Source organism: Leptodactylus fuscus, chromosome 1 (assembly GCF_031893055.1).
Source record: "Leptodactylus fuscus isolate aLepFus1 chromosome 1, aLepFus1.hap2, whole genome shotgun sequence".
In the NCBI taxonomy this organism is placed as follows: domain Eukaryota; kingdom Metazoa; phylum Chordata; class Amphibia; order Anura; family Leptodactylidae; genus Leptodactylus; species Leptodactylus fuscus.
The window spans coordinates 5,228,403-5,248,325 of NC_134265.1; the positions used below are offsets into that span (position 1 = coordinate 5,228,403).

General features: G+C 44.4%; 2 protein-coding genes and 1 pseudogene across 2 annotated transcripts in view; 1 reads left to right on the top strand and 2 right to left on the bottom strand.

Annotated features, from left to right (window-relative positions):
- LOC142192831 (uncharacterized) overlaps nucleotides 1–19,923 on the top strand; it is a 319,569-nt pseudogene that overhangs the window by 237,273 nt on the left and 62,373 nt on the right.
- The window catches only part of LOC142196919 (uncharacterized), a 106,000-nt gene that overhangs the window by 40,372 nt on the left and 45,705 nt on the right, over nucleotides 1–19,923 (bottom strand). The window contains exon 2 of the mRNA XM_075266901.1: nucleotides 11,793–12,659. Coding sequence (XP_075123002.1) covers nucleotides 11,793–12,659 — 867 coding nt within the window. The remainder of the gene's footprint in view (nucleotides 1–11,792; nucleotides 12,660–19,923) is intronic.
- Nucleotides 13,984–19,923, bottom strand: part of LOC142196930 (uncharacterized) — a 21,029-nt gene continuing 15,089 nt past the window's right edge. Inside the window, exons 2-4 of the mRNA XM_075266911.1 lie at nucleotides 14,624–15,005; nucleotides 14,473–14,540; nucleotides 13,984–14,218 (exon numbers count right to left, since the gene is read on the bottom strand). Coding sequence (XP_075123012.1) covers nucleotides 14,057–14,218; nucleotides 14,473–14,540; nucleotides 14,624–15,005 — 612 coding nt within the window. The 3' untranslated portion in view covers nucleotides 13,984–14,056. The remainder of the gene's footprint in view (nucleotides 14,219–14,472; nucleotides 14,541–14,623; nucleotides 15,006–19,923) is intronic.

Here is a 19,923-nt window from a genome sequence, read left to right on the forward strand (position 1 = left end):
TACAGCACCATGGGATTACTATAATAATGTAAAGCACCATGGAATTAATATAATAATGTAAAGCACCATGGGATTACTATAATAATGTAAAGCACCATGGAATTACTATAATAATGTAAAGCACCATGGAATTACTATAATAATGTAAAGCACCATGGAATTACTATAATAATGTAAAGCACCATGGAATTAATATAATAATGTACAGCACCATGGGATTAATATAATAATGTAAAGCACCATGGGATTACTATAATAATGTAAAGCACCATGGAATTACTATAATAATGTAAAGCACCATGGAATTAATATAATAATGTAAAGCACCATGGGATTAATATAATAATGTAAAGCACCATGGGATTAATATAATAATGTAAAGCACCATGGGATTACTATAATAATGTAAAGCACCATGGAATTACTATAATAATGTAAAGCACCATGGAATTAATATAATAATGTACAGCACCATGGGATTAATATAATAATGTAAAGCACCATGGGATTACTATAATAATGTAAAGCACCATGGAATTACTATAATAATGTAAAGCACCATGGAATTAATATAATAATGTAAAGCACCATGGGATTAATATAATAATGTAAAGCACCATGGGATTAATATAATAATGTAAAGCACCATGGGATTACTATAATAATGTAAAGCACCATGGAATTACTATAATAATGTAAAGCACCATGGAATTAATATAATAATGTACAGCACCATGGGATTAATATAATAATGTAAAGCACCATGGGATTACTATAATAATGTAAAGCACCATGGAATTAATATAATAATGTAAAGCACCATGGGATTAATATAATAATGTAAAGCACCATGGGATTACTATAATAATGTAAAGCACCATGGAATTACTATAATAATGTACAGCACCATGGGATTAATATAATAATGTAAAGCACCATGGGATTACTATAATAATGTAAAGCACCATGGAATTACTATAATAATGTAAAGCACCATGGAATTAATATAATAATGTACAGCACCATGGGATTAATATAATAATGTAAAGCACCATGGGATTACTATAATAATGTAAAGCACCATGGAATTACTATAATAATGTACAGCACTATGGAATTAATGGTGCTATATACTGTAAATAAACAATAATAATAACCAGTGTGGGACTAAGCTCTGCCAAAGAGGATGCTGCTAAAGTGCAGGGTATTTGTACCCCTTGTTTACTTTGGAAACCCTGTTTATTAGGAGGTTAGCGGTAGACTGACCCCCCCTGGTTAGTGAGGGAATATCCTGTTTAGTTAGCCGCCAGAGAGGCGTAGGATTTTATTTTCCTTTGTTTGCTTTTATATGCTGAGTAGCTGAGCAGCACAAACTGTACATTTAAACTTGTCTGGTTGTGAAACAAGTGGCTTCGTTGTCAGCAGGAACCTCTAGTGTGTCACGGGAGCCAGCAGCAGTTGCTGAGACATCGGCCAAATGGGTTATCCGATATCTCCAAAAGATGACAGCTGACGATGAAGTGGAGGCGTTCTTGGTGGTCTTTGAGCATACCGCTGAGAGAGAGGGTTTACGAGTGGCTCAAAGGGCCGGAGTAGTGGCGCCTTTCCTCACAGAAGAACCACAGAAAGCATACTACGACTTAGCCGTTGAGGAAGCCAAGAACTACAGTATGAGAAGCTGAAAGCAGAAATCGTGGCCCACTTAGGGGTGAACGTATATTTACGGGCCCAAAGGGTACAGCAGTAGACTTTTGCAGAGGATTCCCCAGCACGATCACAAATGCACAACCTGATAGTCCTAGTAAAGAAATGGCTAAGGCCTGAAGTTCACACTCCAACTAAGATCACAGAGATCATAGTGATGGACAAGTTCATACAGTCCTTACCGCCAAAACTGCAGAGGTGGGTTGGACAGGCAGACCCCAGAGACGCTGATCATCTGGTAAGCCTTGTGGAGCGGTACCAGGCAACGGAAGACCTGTCCACCACTGCCCGGCCTCAAAAAGCAGCTCGATCTCCAAGCAAGATCGTACCTTGGGCCGGAGAGGCTCTGCCCCCTAACCGTGAACCCGAAGTTGAAGTGAAGGAACCGGTAGTAAAAGTTCTGGGGAGAAACTGCAGACACGACCCATTAGTCCACCAGGAAGACCTGCCGTGATCTACTGTTGGAGATGCAAGGGCCAGGACATATTGCAGCTAACTGTCCCCTGACCCAAGAACCAATGGATTGCAGCTCAGCCAGGAGAACCTCACTCTTCGCTCATCCAGTAGGACTGACAGAGTCTCTGGCTGACAGAGATAGGCACATCTGCTGGATAAAGATTGCTGGCTATGCTGTGAAGGCCCTACTTGACTCTGGAAGTCTAGTAACACTAGTGCATGCTAGCCTGGTGGACCCTGACACTTTAACTGGAACTCGGGTCGCGGTCATGTGCATCCACGGAGAGACATGTGAATACCCAAATGCCCTAGTACAGTTCGAGGCCCCCTGTGGAACTGAAACCCATGAAGCGGGGGTTGTTAAATCATTTCTACATAGTGTGATATTAGGGAGAGACTTTCCCCTCTTTTGGAATTTGTGGAGTCACCAAAGGACTCTTGCTGACCATGTGGACAACCCCAGACCGAAAGTTTTGACAGAGACACCAACAAGTGAACTTTGATGATAGCTCTGAAGACCTTGACGGGAGAACTCTGTCCCCGTTGCCGTTGGATCCTGGTCATAGAGCACCAACTGTTGCCGTGACCCCGGATGAGGAAAGTTCTCCCCTGTTAGCGATGGCAGGGGAGGCGGGGGATGCAGAGGAGTTAGATGAACTACCTGTCATGGACATCACTCGGGGCGATTTTGAGTCTGCTCAACTGCAGGATCCCATCTTGACTAGGGGGTGGGAAAATGTTGGTAAGCCCAAATATGTGGGAGCTGAGAATGAATATCCTCACATGTCTGTTGTAAATAATAAGTTGTACTGAGTGGAGAGAATAAGAGGTGAGGTAGTAGAACAGTTGGTGATACCCTGGTCACACCAGTGGAGTGTGCTGGAACTAGCTCATCAGCATCTGCTTGGCGGACATCTTGGGGTTGAAAAAACCAAGGAGCGAGTTTCGCAACGTTTTTTTTTTTGGCCTGGAGTAGTGCAGGCCATAAAAGCTTTTTGTGAGTCCTGTCCTGCTTGCCAAAAGTCAGCACCCATGCCCCATTATAGAAGTCCATTAATCCCGCTGCCAATAATTGAGGTTCCATTTGAGAGGTTGGCCATGGCTATAGTGGGCCTGCTGCCAAAATCTTCCCGGGGACACCACAGCTAAGGCAATCTCTCAGGAACTCTTTCTGATGTTCAGTCGGACTGGCATCCGAAAAGAAATACTAACAGACCAGGGAACTCCGTTCATGTCACGGATCATGAAGTAGTTGTGCAAAATGCTGATAATCCAGCACATATGGACTTCGGTGTATCATTCACGATGGTCTTGTTGAACGCTTCATCAAAACACTGAAAGGGATGCTCAAGAAAGTTGTTGGTAAAGACGGTAAAGACTGGGACTGTCTGTTGCCGTACCTGTTATTTGCAATACGGGAGGTCCCACAGTCTTCTACTGGGTTTTCACCTTTCGAGCTGGTCTATGGACATCAGCTTAGAGGTCTGCTGGAAATAGCAAAAGAGACCTGGGAACAAGAAAACACTCCGTACAGAAGTGTGATAGAGCACCTTGCCAGTATGCAGGATAGGATGGCAGCAGTCTTGTCCCTGGTCTGAGAAAAACTAGAAAGAGCTCAAAGTGCTCAAAGTAGAGTCTATAATCGATTTGCTAAGTTGTGCACTTTTAAACCAGGGGATCAAGTACTAGTGCTGGTACCAACAGTGGAGAGCAAGTTCCTGGCGAAGTGGCAAAGGCCCTATGAGGTAGTATCCCGAGTCGGAGAGGTGAACTACAAGGTGTTTCAACCAGGGAGACTGAAAACTGAACAAATATATCACGTCAACCTGTTAAAACCTTGGATTGAACGTGAAGCCCTCGGGGACGTGGATGTTCCAGCTGTACCAGGTGCTGAGGCACATATTGACGCACAAAGACAAAAGCAGGAGGCATGAGAGTTGGTTCAGCGTAATACCGATGTGTTCTCAGTGATACCGGGGTGCACACACCTGATCCAGCATGACATTTTCACTGAGCCACATGTTCGGGTGCGTTTAAAGTCATATCGTTCCCAGAAGCACGCCGGGAAGTAATTGCTGAAGAAGTGCACAGGATGCTGGGACTGGGTGTCATCGAGGAGTCAAATAGTGAGTTGGTGAGCCCTATTGTGTTAGTCCCTAAACCGGATGGGACCCTCCAGTTTTGCAATGACTTTCGATGCCTAAACGAGGTATCCAAGATTGACGCATATCCAATGCCACGTGTGAATGAACTAATCGAGAAGTTAGGCCGGGCTCGCTATGTGTTAACTATTGACCCAACAAAGAGATATTGGCAAATACCCTTGACTCCAACAACCATAACCAAGAAGGAATCTTCAGGGTGCATGACAAAGCCTTTGGACCCGAGACGCATTCAACATGGACAAAAATACTGAAGAGAAGTCGGCATCTCGCTGGATTTCCTTAAAATTTAGCTTTTTATTCATCGTAAGTATAAAATGTAGAACAAATAATACAAAAAGTGAAAGGCAGAAAAACAGGTGAAATACACAAAAAACGGTATAAAAACCGCTGACGCGTTTCGGGAGCTACTGGCCCGTAGTCATAGCGTCACGCTATGACTAAGGGGAAGTAGGTTCCAAAACACGTCAGCGGTTTTTTTTTATATCCCCCACAGTTTGTTACACATCACTGGGCAACAGCCAAGTTTCTGGTATGAAACTTGCAAATTCCTATGTAATCCGGTTCCCTATACACAAATCTGTTAATAAAATATTGAACCTGGCTCTTGTCTCATAAATATTTCATAATACAGATATAGTGAAAACTACGCCGTGCGCTTCTCCGTCAACTTCAAAATATAATTTTACAAGTCCCTGATGACCAATTTCCTTAAAAATTGAAGCAGAGGTTTGGGACACAGTGCACATAGATCTCGCCAAATGTCATTTAGTTTTCTTAAAAACTGACAGAACAGTTCAGATTATAATAGGAAATTTAGTTATGAAAATGGCGCTCCCAGGACTTGATGCCAAAATGTTATCAATTTCACAATCAAAATCAAGGTCAACGTCTGGGTCCTCAGTCCAATCCACTGCATCGATCCAACACAATGAGAGTGATGGTTCTGGTTCTGGAACCACCGTTTTAGGGGCTAAGTATGTTAAAGGGGCTAACACTCTGCTGGTGCAAGGCTCACCTCACCCAAAGGTCCTAAAACTCTGCAGGTAGAAGGCTGAAGTCACCTGAAGGGCCTCAATCTCTGCTGGTAGCTCACCTTAAGGGCCTGTAACTTAATTTGGAAACGAATATCGAATATTTCACAGTTCGCTCATCTCTAGTAAAGACTAGAGATGAGCGAACACTGTTCAATTGAATACATATTCGATCGAATATCAGGCCGTTCGAGGTATTCGATTTCAATCGAATACCACGAGGCAAACGCAGTAAAAATTTGTATCCCCTCCCACCTTCCCTGGCACATTTTTTTGCACCAATAACTGCAGGGGAGGTGGGACAGGAACTACGACAACGGAGGTATCGAAAAAAAAAATTGGTAAAAGGAATTGGCAGCCGAAATCAGGTGACCTCCAATTTAGACGAATGGTGGATTTAACATTTGATTAATTTGTGACTGTGAACTATGTGACTGTGAGACAGGGACAGATCTACAGGCAGGGTTAGCTAGGGATTACCTAGGGATTATTTAGGGGGGAATGTTACTCACCCAGCTCTATCTGGTCAGGATCCCTGTCAGCTTGCGATATGCGCGAGCTGACTTTTTCCCATAGGAATGCATTGACCAGTGTACAGCATTCGGCCAATCAACGCTGGTTCTGCTGGAGGAAGCGGAGTCTAAGATCCGTCCACAGCAGTTTCCATTGTGGTCTGATCTCAGATGTAGCAGTGCTGACACAGCACTGCTACATAGAGAAGAGGCAGAGCTCATCACACAGAGATGCAGCAGAGCTGAGTGTGCAGCATGGTTCAGCGCACACTCAGCACTGCTACATCAGATGCAGCAGAGCTGAGTGTGCAGCAGCATGGTTCAATGTACACTCAGCACTGCTACATCAGATACAGCAGAGCTGAGTGTGCAGCAGGTTCAGCTAAACCCTGCTGCACACTCAGCTCTGCTGCATCGGACAGCTACATCGGACACTGCTATATCGGGCCGTGCGCTCAGCTTGGTTACTCCGGAGTAGCCATGCTCAGTGAATGGCCAGCTCTGCTTCATCTCCGGTGTAGCAGTGCCAGCACTGCTCATCTCAGATAGCATTTGGCCAATCAACGCTAGTTCTGCCGGTGGAGGCAGAGTCAAAGAGCGGTCCACAGCCAGTCTCCATTCTGGTCCGACTTACAGTCCACCTCCTCACAGACTCCGCACTGCTACATCTCGGCCAGCTCTGTTTCATCTCCGATGTAGCAATGCCAGCACTGCTACATCTCGGATAGGAATGCATTGACCAGCATTGATTGGCCGAATGTATAGCATTCAGCCAATCAACACTGGTTCTGCTGGTGGAGGCTAAAAGCGGTCCACAGCCAGTCTCCATTCTGGTCCGACTTAGACTCCGCCTCCTCACAGACTCCTCACATACTTCGCCTCCTCATAGACTCACAGATTCCGACCTGCTACATCTCGGCATAGGAATGCATTGACCAGCGTTGATTGGCCAACATTGACCAGCATTCGGCCAATCAACACTGGCCAATGCATTCCTATGGGAAAAAAGTCAGCTTGCGCATATCGCAAGCTGACAGGGATCCCGACGTAATACAGTGACTTGGGCATGTTAGATGCCCCCAGACATGCTTCCCCTGCTGTCCTAGTTGCATTCCAGGTGTTGGCATCGTTTCCTGGGGTGTGATAGTGGACTTGTTGACTCTCCTGACTCGAATGGTGGGATCCCCTGAAACAAAGCATTTTTCCCCATAGACTATAATGGGGTTCAATATTTGATCGAATAGTTGAATATTGAGCGGCTATTCGGAACGAATATTGAATATTTTACTGTTCGCTCATCTCTAGTAAAGTCCCTTCATCATGACAGTGAGTCCTTTCATTGCCGTAGACAAATGTTTCCATACCTGAGTGAAGCAAAGCTCAGGGAAGGCAGATTTATTAGTCCACAGATTCGGAAGGTTATAGAAAGTGAACATTTCACTGAACTTCTAGCAGGAGTGGAAAAGAAGGCTCGGTGTTCTTTAAAAACGTTGTTAACGATTTTCTTGGAAACTGTAAAGCGTCCAACTATGTGGAAATTGTTGAAACCATGGTAGCAAATTTTAGAGACATGGGATGTCACATGTCTTTAACCCCCTATCTGACATCCGCTGTAATAGTACGGCGCTGCCGGGAAGGACCATGTGCGCACCATGCCCTGCGGTTGTTAGCCGTATGTCAGCCCTGTATCAACCGCAGTCAGAAACCGGGTCTGATCACTGATGTTTCAGTATGTTTTGGGCGAGATTGGCACCCCCTGCAATCGTTTCCGGGGGTGCCGGTGTTGCTAATGGGCAGCACGGGGTCTGATCACTTCCCCCTCCACGTACCTGGTTGATCCTGCCAAAATGGAAGCTATCAGCCCGTGCATCTGCTTCCTGTACACTGCAATACACGTGTATAGCAGCGTACATGTAGTTAAGCAGTGATCAGCAGAGCACTGCTTCTATCCCCCATGAGGACAGAAAAAAAGTTTAAATATGTTTAAAAAAAAATAAAGCCCCAAAAATCCCATTTTCCCATAAAAAAATGTTTTATTATGTAAAATAAAGAAATATAGAAAAAAACATTACATATCTGGTATCACCGTATCCGTAAAAAACTGAACAATAAAATTATAAAATTATTTAACCCTGAACGATGATTGACATAAAAAAAAAAAAATGAAGAAAACCACCCAAAATAATGATTATTCACCACCTTTGCCTTACAAAATGTTCAATAAAAAGTAATCAAACGGTCAAATGAAAATCAAAATAGTACCAATAAAAAGCAGAGGTGATCCCGCAAAAAATAGGACCTCAACTAGCTCTGTCAACAGAAAAATAAAATTGTTATGCCTTCCAGAAGATGGCAATGCAAAAATAATTTATTTTTTTTCCCGAAATTGAATTTTATTCTACACAAATAGTAACGCATAAAAAATCATATAAATGAGAAATCTCTGTAACCGTACCGACCCGCAGAATAAAGATAATGTGTTACTTATGCTGTACGCTGCACAGGAAAAAAAATGCTAAAAAGCAATGCCAGCATTCATGTTTTCTTTTACATCCCACCCAGAAAGAGTTAATAAAATTTAGTCAATAAGTTACCGGCCCCAAAATGGTGGCATTGAAAAGTAAATCTAATACCGCAAACACCAAGCCCTTATATGGCCACATTGACAGAAAATAAATTTAAAAAAATCTAGCTTGTACAATGTTAAGACAAAACCCCCAAAAGTCACCAAATTATTAGGACATAAGTGGCTGCGACTAGAAGGAAATGTATAATCTGTGCGAGCGTTTTCAGGGGACCCCCCATATTTAGAGCTTATGAGAGATAATACACCAGCGCTGATCCCCCAGAATGCCCCTCTTCCCCGTCCGTGTCATAGGAGCTAGTGGGAAAATAGAATGGGATATGGTGTACCCAATTTACTCCGCACAGCTTACATATTCACTTCTGGGTTACTAATGCTCACTACATCACTTAATAAATTCTCTGAGGGGCGCGGTTTTCACAATGGGGTCACTTTCTAGAGGTTTCCGCTGTTTTGACTCCTCAACGGCTTTGTAAATGCGACATGAAACTGATCACAGCCAGATCTGCCCTCTAAAAGCTCCTTGGCGCACCTTCCCTTCTGCGTCTCGTTGTGCGTCCATATATTAGTTTACACCCACAAGTGGGGTACTGTGGTCGTCGGGAGAAGTTGCCTAACAAATTGTGGGGCGCGTTTTCTCCTTTAACCCCTTGTGAATGTGCAAATTCTAGGGCTAAACAAAAATATTAGTAAAAAAAAAAATCAAATGTGTAAATTTCACCTCCATTTTGTCTTAATTCCTGTTAAGCACTTATAGGGTTGAAATACTTGATAGATGTTGTTTTGGCTTATTTTAGGGGTGCAGTTTTGAAAATGCAGTGACTTATGGGGGTTTCTAATACAGGGGTCTTTCAAAACCCCTTCATAACTGGATTAGTCCCGTAAAAAATGGGTTTTGGAAATTTCTTTAAAAATATTGAATATTGTTGTTTCACTTGTAAATCTTATAATGTCCATAAAAAATAAAAGGGCAACTAAAGTTTGATGCCGACATAAAGCAGAGATCTGGGACATGAGATTTAGGATATAATTTTGTCGGTCTGACTATCTGTATGTAATGCACATCATTTCAAACTTCATAAAATGCATATTTTTCAAAATTTCCACCAAATTTCCTATTTTTTCATAATTAAACACAAAACACATCAACCAAAATTTACCACTAACATAAAGTACAATGTGTTACGAAAAAACAATCTCAAAATCACTTTGGTAAGTTAAAGCGTTCCAAAGTGACACCTCAGTTTTGAAAAATCGAGCTTGGTCAGGAAGTCAAAAAGTGGCATCGTCAGGAAGGGGTTAAAACTACACTTCCTATATTCTCACTTGGACTTTGATAAGGTCAATGCCATGTTTCTGACTAATTGACCAATAATCCTGGGTGACTGTCGTCAGAAACACTGTATCAGAATCATGAACACGGCAATACCCCATATGTGGCCATAATCTGATGTATGGGAACATGGTGGGGCTTGGAATGGAAAGAGCGCTATTTGAGTTTTGTGATACCGTTTTGGAAACTACACCCCCCACAGAACACATCAGGGGGTACAGTGAGCATTTTCACCCTACAGCTGATTCACAGATTTTATTAACATTGGGACATGAAAATGAAAATTTACTTTTTTTGAAGGTCATGGCAGGAGACCTGAAATTAACCATGAATGCAATATTGGATTTCTGGTCAGGCAGGTTCTCCATCCCTTTGTCACGTTTACAGGCCCTGAAATTTAAGGTTGCTGACATGCGGCTTGTCAATGTTCCGTGGGTCCTTCATCTCCAGGTGAGAGACTGCACCTATTTTTCACAAGTCCACAACATTCACAGTAGATGCTACTACTTCGTTATCGAGGCGAGGTGAGTGGGGCTGAACACGAATCTTCTCAAAGATGGGGCACGCACAGGGGTGATTTCATAAGCTATTATGTACCTTCTTCACCATCACGAGCATGATGTGACCCCAATCCCGATACAATGGGAAGCACTAAATAGTGTCAGCAGGGGGTTTTCATTCAAGAAGAAACGAGGGCTGAAGCGGGAGAGGATTTTTGAGATCTCATGCCTTCTTACTCAGATACGAACACCTGACTCCTTCCATAAATGCAACCCTTTCCATTAACAATGTTTATAATGATCGGGGAACCAAGGTTTCACTGATCATTAGGACAATGCTGTAGGTGCCTGACCACCTACGGTCATAATCGCGGGGGAAGAGACACCTGTTACCAGACTTTCATAGCCTATTAAAATAAGCAGTGGGCGTCCTGTTGGCCCACTAAGTACATGGGTACACCAGTACCTCCAGTGAGCCAGTCTGACCCTGCCCAGAGGTTTTGACCAGCCGAGGGCTCTATTCTCCACATATGGTAGTTGTGACCCATGCTACAACAATTTTTTACTGCAATCAATAATATTTACACCATCACCGTCGGGTCTCGATCATCATCTCTTCAGTTGACTCTTCTTACCCTAATCCCTGGCCCCTTGACCAAGATCAAATATAGGCTCCTCCGACATTTCCTGGCTGCAGCTAGAGCTGTTAATCCTGAACACTGGTAGTCCCAGTTGCCCCCGACAGTGGGTGAGTGGATTAAAGAGATTGACCACTTGTACAGTATGGAGCTGTCGACTGGCGAAGAACATTGTGTTATAAAATTTTGTCTCAAAGTAAGCCAAGTAAGAGGTGGTATAAAAGTAGACTAGACAGGATATAGATAGGGCAGATTTATCATCCAGCATCAGTCACTGTGATAAATCTGGTGTAGTGTCAGACTGCCTGTCTGAGTTTACACTTACACAATTGGGCTTTGTTACATAAGGGGGTGGTCTGCTTATAGAATGGCAGCTGTCATAACGAATAAAGGGGGGGAAATCAGCGAAAATATAAGTCCTTACAAGGGGGTGAATTTCTTAAAGGAGCGATGGCCTGGAGAGGTGTCACTGTATATGGTAGTTTAGAGGGATATGGGAAAGATGTATAAACCGTATAGGCCGCAGAGATACCTCTTGTAACCCCAGGCCTTGCCAAGAATAACGGACTGTAAGGATTTATGTGTGGATAAAGGGAAAGAGAAACTAAAGCCATCCAGGATTTACTGAAAAACTGCATCAAACTATGTCACAGTTGTGATTACAGTCTAAATGTTGTATTTTATTCTTGTTCTAATTGTCATTAAAATGAGTTTTTGGAAAAAATAAAAAAAAATAAAAGTTGCTCCTGTACTTGGAGAGCTCTTTAGGTTTCAAGATGGGAATTGGGGATAAACCACACTGAAAACACAACTGCTTTTTCTGTGCGAGTCCTGAGATGTGCAGTTTGAAATATTTTTCATTTGAATATGTTCAACAAGATGTGATTTCTGAGCAAAACATTTCCCACAATCTGAGCATGAATATGGCTTCTCTCCTGTGTGAGATATTTGATGTTTAACAAGACTTGATTTCCAAGTAAAACATTTCCCACATTCTGAGCATGAAAATGGCTTCTCCCCTGTGTGAGCTCTTTGATGTTCCACGAGATTTGATTTCTGAGAAAAACATTTCCCACATTCTGAGCATGAATATGGCTTCTCCCCTGTGTGAGTTCTTTGATGTTCAACAAGATTTGGTTTCTGAATAAAACATTTCCCACATTCTGGACATGAATATGGCTTCTCTCCTGTGTGTATTCTCTGATGTTGAACAAGCTGTCTCTTCTGAGTAAAACATTTTCCACATTCTGGGCATGAATATGGCTTCTCCCCTGTGTGAGTCTTTTGATGTTCAACAACATGTGATTTGTGAGTAAAACATTTCCCACATTCTGGGCAAGAATATAGCTTCTCCCCTGTGTGAGATATTTGATGTTTAACAAGATTTGATTTCTGAGTAAAACATTTCCCACATTCTGAGCATGAAAATGGCTTCTCCCCTGTGTGAATTCTTTGATGTGTAACAAGATGTGATTTGTGAGTAAAACATTTCCCACATTCTGGGCATGAATATGGCTTCTCTCCTGTGTGAGCTCTCTGATGTATAACACCTCTTTTGCTTCTTTTATTTTGCTTTACAGACTGTGATGAATTAGAAGAAAGGTCTTGCTCCTGATGGGCTGAGGGTATATCAGGGGTAATGACATGTTCCTCATATAGATCTTGTGTGATATCATGATCCTCTGCTGTATAATCTGTAGATATTAGATGTCCCTCTGAGCTCCTGGTACAGTCATCTGACAAGAAGAAAACTGATGTTACTATTATTGAATAACATAACCTTATAACTATATTTCCCCACTGAGCTGCCGCTGCCTGAGACGCTTCAGACCGTGTGAAGAAGAGGAGTCAGTGGCACAGGCAAAAAATGACGGCAGCGCGGCCTACTTCATTAGTATTCACTGTGCTGAGACGGAGGTCAGTGATAGTGAATAGTAATGAAGCGAGGCAGGAGACACCACCACTGCTCTAGGTCACTGTATTGGTGCTGGTGGTGGGTGAATGAAGCAGGCACACCTAGTCACAGCTCTAAGGAACGGAATGGTGGCACTTACATAGAGATACATCACTTAAGATTCATTTCTATTGCAAGTTACCGGCCTCCTTTTTTCTTAGAGCGGTGACCGGGCCTCTGATAACATCAGTAGTGTTCTGATGGCGGCCCTGCCTGTCCCTAGTAGATCACCTTACTCATATTTTGGTAGCCTCGCCTTATTTTGGCAATGTTTTTGTCTTATCCCAACAGAACTCACATTTAGGACCTAATATTAAGGCCTTATTTTGTACCAGTAAGTTCAGGCCTCTGACTACATTACTAGTTGTCCTGTCCTGATATAGATCGTCTTATCTGGACGTCTCTTCTAAGACTCCAAAGTGAAATAAGTCTCAGAGCCCACACCACAGGAACACAATTCGTGACCAGCCACACTAGTAATATTCAAAAAACAAAAACTTACTCCAGCATGCCCAATTATGAATAAAATTTAACTTTTAATTCAAAATTTTAAAACCATAGTACAGACATGGATCCAGGCACGTACAAAAAACAGATACGCTTACGCGTTTCGGGGAACAAGAATGGAGTTCCTTATTCATAGCTTGCAAGCTATGAATAAGGGACTCCATTCTTGTTCCCCGAAACGCGTAAGCTTATCTGTTTTTTTGTACGTGCTTGGATCCATGTCTGTACTATGGTTTTAAAATTTTGAATTAAAAGTTAAATTTTATTCATAATTGGGCATGCTGGAGTAAGTTTTTGTTTTTTGACTATTGTCCACTCCGTGAAACAGTCCGGGGATTTCTCTGTGCAGCCCATTTGCTCGTTTAAGATCTTTATGGAATACATATATAGGTCATTCCACAATGGTTAGAGCTGCATATATTCTGCATTGGTAATATATAGAATCTCCCATAAAATAGTGGGAAAAAAAGAAGCTTTAAAAAAAATATAATAAAAAAAAAAGGAAGAAATTTGCCTCGTTCACATCGATGTCAAGTCCATATTCCTGCTGTCCGTTCTATTCTATACTACATTTATTACCCCCTATAGCGGTATCACATTTATATTCAGGTATTATTAGTATTTTACCTGAATCGGGGAACAACAAATAGTCTAAACAATGTCTGAATAGAATCAGTGACCCTTCTGTGCTTTATATAGTGGTGACTCCTCACCTGGGCGGGTCCCTGTAGGAATGTCCTCCTCACACTCCTCATCACCACTCACATAGGGCTCTTCCTTTATTATCACACGTATAACATTCATGTCGCTCACATCTTTATCCTGATGGAAAATCTGGGAAACAAATAATGTAAAAGTCACCGGACAAATGGGGAAGTCACAGAGAATGTTCTAGATCATTAATCCGTATGAAGATGAAAGATGTCCTGACAGAAGCTGCAGGTCTGTGAGAAGCCGGATAAACATATTAGATGGCGGCTCAATGACACCGCCCATGTATATAACCATATAATACTGCTGGATACAACAAGACTGACCACAAGGACTTCACAGCCCGTCTACACATCATAGGGAATATCTCCATCTACCTGATCATCATCCTGTGGAAGAAGAGGACTGGGACATCTCTCCGGTGTTGTCCTCTTACTGGATCTACCTGTAGGAAACACAGACAGGGACTGAATTCATTCTGTACATACAAATAATGGAAGTCCATGTGTATATAGTCATGTCTATTACCTGCTGATGTGAGGGGCTGCTGGTCCTCCATCATCACCTCCTTGTACAGATCCTTGTGTCCTTCTAAATACTCCCACTCCTCCATGGAGAAATAGACAGCGACATCCTGACACCTTATAGGAACCTGACAACACAATGATACAGTCATCACCCCGACCCCTCCAGTTACTGTATAATGTCCCAGCATTCCCAGCAGTGTCACCTCTCCAGTCAGCAGCTCCAGCATCTTGTGGGTGAGTTCTAGGATCTTCTGTCCATTGATCTCCTCCTGTATCAGGGGGTGAGGTGGAGGCCCCAGGATTGGGCTCAGGGTTCCTCTATATCCATCATACACAGGAGCCTGACAGCGCCCACTAGAGGTCTTCTTCACTACTGTGTAATCCTGCTTATGGGGAGACACATTAATAAATCTCACTACATACATGTCCAGAGTCCATCACCTCTCCAGTCATATCATCTGTTATTACTATAGATAAGAATGATGTCATGATGACATCATCAGAATCTCTCACCTCTCCAGTAAGCTGGTAGATGATCTCTAGGGTGAGATTTAATAGACTTTCCGCCATCTTGTTCCTGTCTCTTTCCATCCTTGATGGATCAACCAGGAATATTCTCTTCTATAGAAGATACTGAGAGGATTCTATATTGTAGGAACCTGAATGGAGAGAAGATGAGACAATGTAATCACTAAACGGAATCCCATGGAATAAATAGGATTAGTAGGGAGTATAAGGGGGGCTTCTGGATCAGGCTCTAGTATGTGAAGATCCCTGGCACATTCCTCCTCTGCACAGTATCAGCTAAGCCCTACACCAGGGACACAGACCTAGGCTGGTACAGGACATATATAGGGAGCGATGACAAGATGGCGCCGACTTCCTCTGCAGCTTCTTTCACTACTAGTGATGGTTAGTTCATATATATATATATATATGTACCGGTAGCCAACACGACATCTATCTCTGTGCAGTATACATCCCCCCATCTGATTCCACCTACCACAACCCAGACATCTATGAGGTCCTACAAAGGGAATCTGCCCAGTTCCAGTCCCAAGGCAGAGTGCTGATCTGCGGCGACCTAAACGCCAGGACTGGCACAGAGATAGACTACCTGTCCTCTGATGGAAACCTGCACATCCCGGTAGGCGAGGTCCACCACCTGGAGTCTGCACAGAGAAGAAGAAATAGCTATGACATAGTCGTCAACAAGAGCGGGAGACAGCTGCTGAACCTGTGCCGGAGTCTGGGACTGTACATAATGAACGGGCGTACCAGAGGGGACACTCAGGGACGCTTCACACTAAACTCCCACGTGGGCAACAGCGTGGTGGACTATGTCATCACAGACGCAGACCGGTCAGACATAGATACTCTCATAGTCACCCCTGAGACACACCTGTCAGACCACAACCAGATCCTGCTGTACATGAGATCCACTGACAAGCCACTCACACAGCAGCCCCACCAGATTGGTCTCTACAACCTGCCACCATTCTTCAAATGGGCCAGTCACCGGGCCACCGAATACACCAATGCGGCTAACCGACCTGAAATCAAGGAACTGCTCACAAATTTCTATATGAGTTCCTACCAGCCAGACCAACAAGGGGTCACCCGAGCAGTGAAGGACTTCAGTAACATCCTGTACACCACGGCAGAACTAGCAGGCCTGAAACAGACAAAGCCCAAGAGACCGACTAACAAACAGTCCCACAAATGGTTTGACAGCGACTGCAAGGCTCTACACCGTTCTCTAAGGGCAGCCTCCAACCAGAAACACAGATACCCCAACAACAGAGAGTCGAGGGAAGCCTACAACAATCTATGCAAGCAATACAAGGGCACCCTCAGAGAGAAGAAACAGAGGGACCTCTCCCACAAAATAGAGCAACTAGAGGACTCCCTCCAGGACAGCTCATTCTGGGAGACCTGGCACCACATGGGCACAAAGCCCAAGAAAAACTCTCTCCACATCCAAAATGGCAATATCTGGCTCAACTACTTCAGAGGTCTCTACAAAAACATCCCAGAAGAAGAACTAACTCCAGAACAGCAACAGATAATCACCAAACTGAGGGACATGGAGAAAGTCATCAAAGACTTCCAGAACCCTCTGGACTCGCCAATCACCATAAAAGATATACAGGAAAGAATTGTCCTGCCGAAAGGCAAAAAGGCCAGTGGCCCTGACGGCATCCTACCAGAGATGATCAAATACAGCCCTCCAGCAATACACGCGGCACTGGCAAAGCTATTCACCCTCGTGCTCAATGCTGGACACTTCCCCGAAGACTGGAACAAAGGCCTCATAACCCCCATCTACAAGAATGGGGACCAATATGACCCCAACAACTACAGAGGGATCTGCGTCAGCAGCACGCTGGGGAAACTGTACAACAGCATCATCAATAACAGAATCCTCACCTTCCTCACACAACACGGGGTCCTCAGCAAGAGCCAAGCAGGGTTCATGCCAAACCACCGCACCACAGACCATATCTACACCCTGCACAGCCTCATCAAGACGCATGTCCACAACACCAGAAGAGGCAAGATATTCGCCTGCTTCGTAGACTTTAAGAAGGCGTTTGATTCAGTATGGCACCCAGGCCTACTCCTAAAACTCCTAGAGAGTGGAATAGGAGGAAGAACGTACGACGTCATCAAGAGCTCCTACACCGGAAACCAGTGCAGTGTGAAGGTGAATGGGAAAAGGACAGCATACTTCCAACAGGCCCGAGGGGTCAGACAAGGCTGTAGCCTGAGCCCAACGCTCTTCAACATCTATATCAATGAACTGGCTACAGCCCTGGAGGCCTCACCAACCCCAGGCCTCACCCTGAACGACCGGGAGGTGAAGTTCCTGCTGTACGCCGATGACCTCCTACTCCTGGCCCCCACCGAGAAAGACCTCCAAGAAAGCCTGTCAGTGCTGGAAACATTCAGCACCACATGGGCCCTACCCATCAACCAGAAGAAGACCAAAGTCATGGTATTTCAGAAGAAGGGCCACAATAAAGCCTCCACCACCCCACAATTCACACTGAACGGCTCCACACTGGAGAAAACCAACAGCTACACCTACCTGGGGCTGGAGCTCAGCCAATCAGGAAGCTTCAAAGCAGCAATAGAAACCCTGAAAGCAAAAGCCTGCAGAACCTTCTACGCCATCAGAAGACAACTGTACCACCTCAAACCACCGGTGAGGGTCGGGCTGAAGATATTTGACGCAGTCATCTCCCCGATCCTTCTCTATGGCAGCGAGGTTTGGGGCCCAGCCACCTACCCAGACCAGTCAAAGTGGGATTCCAGCCCAACAGAGAACTTCCACCTGGAGTTCTGCAAATACCTGCTCCATGTCCATCGCAACACCTCCAACATGGCCTGCAGGGCAGAGCTAGGCAGACTCCCCCTATGGCTCACCATACAGAAGAGGGCGCTAGCTTTCCAGGCACACATCCAGGGGAGCAAGCCCGACTCCTACCACCACCAAGCCTGGCTAAGCCACCTGAGCAAACCAGACATTCACCAACCAAACAACAGACAACCACCAAACCAAAAACACCAACAGATGATAACCAAGGCCGAAATAAAGGCGACCACAGAGGCAAACAGAGAGCGGTACATTGAAGAATGGAGAAACGAAATAAATAACGCCAAGAAACTCACCGTGTACCAATCCCTACAAAGGGACTACACCATGGCCACCTACCTGGAGAGAACACGCCACCCCAAGCACAGACAGACCCTGAGCCGGTACAGACTGAGCGCCCACAACCTAGAGATAGAGACGGAGCAATACAGGCAGACGTACAAGCCACGGAAGAAGATACTGTGCCAGCACTGTGACCAGGGGGCCCTAGAAGACGAGACCCACTTCCTGCTACACTGCACCAAATACTCAGCTGTGAGGGCCGTCTACTACCAAAGACTCTCTGCCCACATCCCAGACTGGGAGAAGAGGAAACTCTACATCCTACTGGGAGAAGAAGAGGCCACTGTGGAGATCGCTGCCCAATACGTGTCCAGCTGTCAGCAAACAAGAGGAAGATGAGACTCCACGGACTGTTATATTTATCCCAATACACCCACCCCACCCCCCCATATAGCAGTCACCAACGAAGAGGAAGATGAGACTCCATGGACTGTTATAACCCAAACCACCCCCCCATACCCACCCAAACCCAACCCCCCCACACACACACACACTTTACTAGCTGTACCGGTAGCTGTATATATATATATATATATAGTGTATGTACCAGTAGCTGTATATACACTCACCGGCCACTTTATTAGGTACACCTGTCCAACTGCTTGTTAACACCTAATTTCTAATCAGCCAATCACATGGCGGCAACTCAGTGCATTTAGGCATGTAGACATGGTCAAGACAATCTCCTGCAGTTCAAACCGAGCATCAGTATGGGGAAGAAAGGTGATTTGAGTGCCTTTGAACGTGGCATGGTTGTTGGTGCCAGAAGGGCTGGTCTGAGTATTTCAGAAACTGCTGATCTACTGGGATTTTCACGCACAACCATCTCTAGGGTTTACAGAGAATGGTCCGAAAAAGAAAAAACATCCAGTGAGCGGCAGTTCTGTGGGCGGAAATGCGTTGTTGATGCCAGAGGTCAGAGGAGAATGGCCAGACTGGTTCGAGCTGATAGAAAGGCAACAGTGACTCAAATAGCCACCCGTTACAACCAAGGTAGCCAGAAGAGCATCTCTGAACGCCGCACAGTACGTCCAACTTTGAGGCTACAGATGGGCTACAGCAGCAGAAGACCACACCGGGTGCCACTCCTTTCAGCTAAGAACAGGAAACTGAGGCTACAATTTGCACAAGCTCATCGAAATTGGACAATTGAAGATTGGAAAAACGTTGCCTGGTCTGATGAGTCTCGATTTCTGCTGCGACATTCGGATTGTAGGGTCAGAATTTGGCGTCAACAACATGAAAGCATGGATCCATCCTGCCTTGTATCGGTAACGGTTCAGGCTGGTGGTGTTGGTGTCATGGTGTGGGGAATATTTTCTTGGCACTCTTTGGGCCCCTTGGTACCAATTGAGCATCGTTGCAACGCCAAAGCCTACCTGAGTATTGTTGCTGACCATGTCCATCCCTTTATGACCACAATGTACCCAACATCTGATGGCTACTTTCAGCAGGATAATGCAATGCCATGTCATAAAGCTGGAATCATCTCAGACTGGTTTCTTGAACATGACAATGAGTTCACTGTACTCCAATGGCCTCCACAGTCACCAGATCTCAATCCAATAGAGGAGCATCTT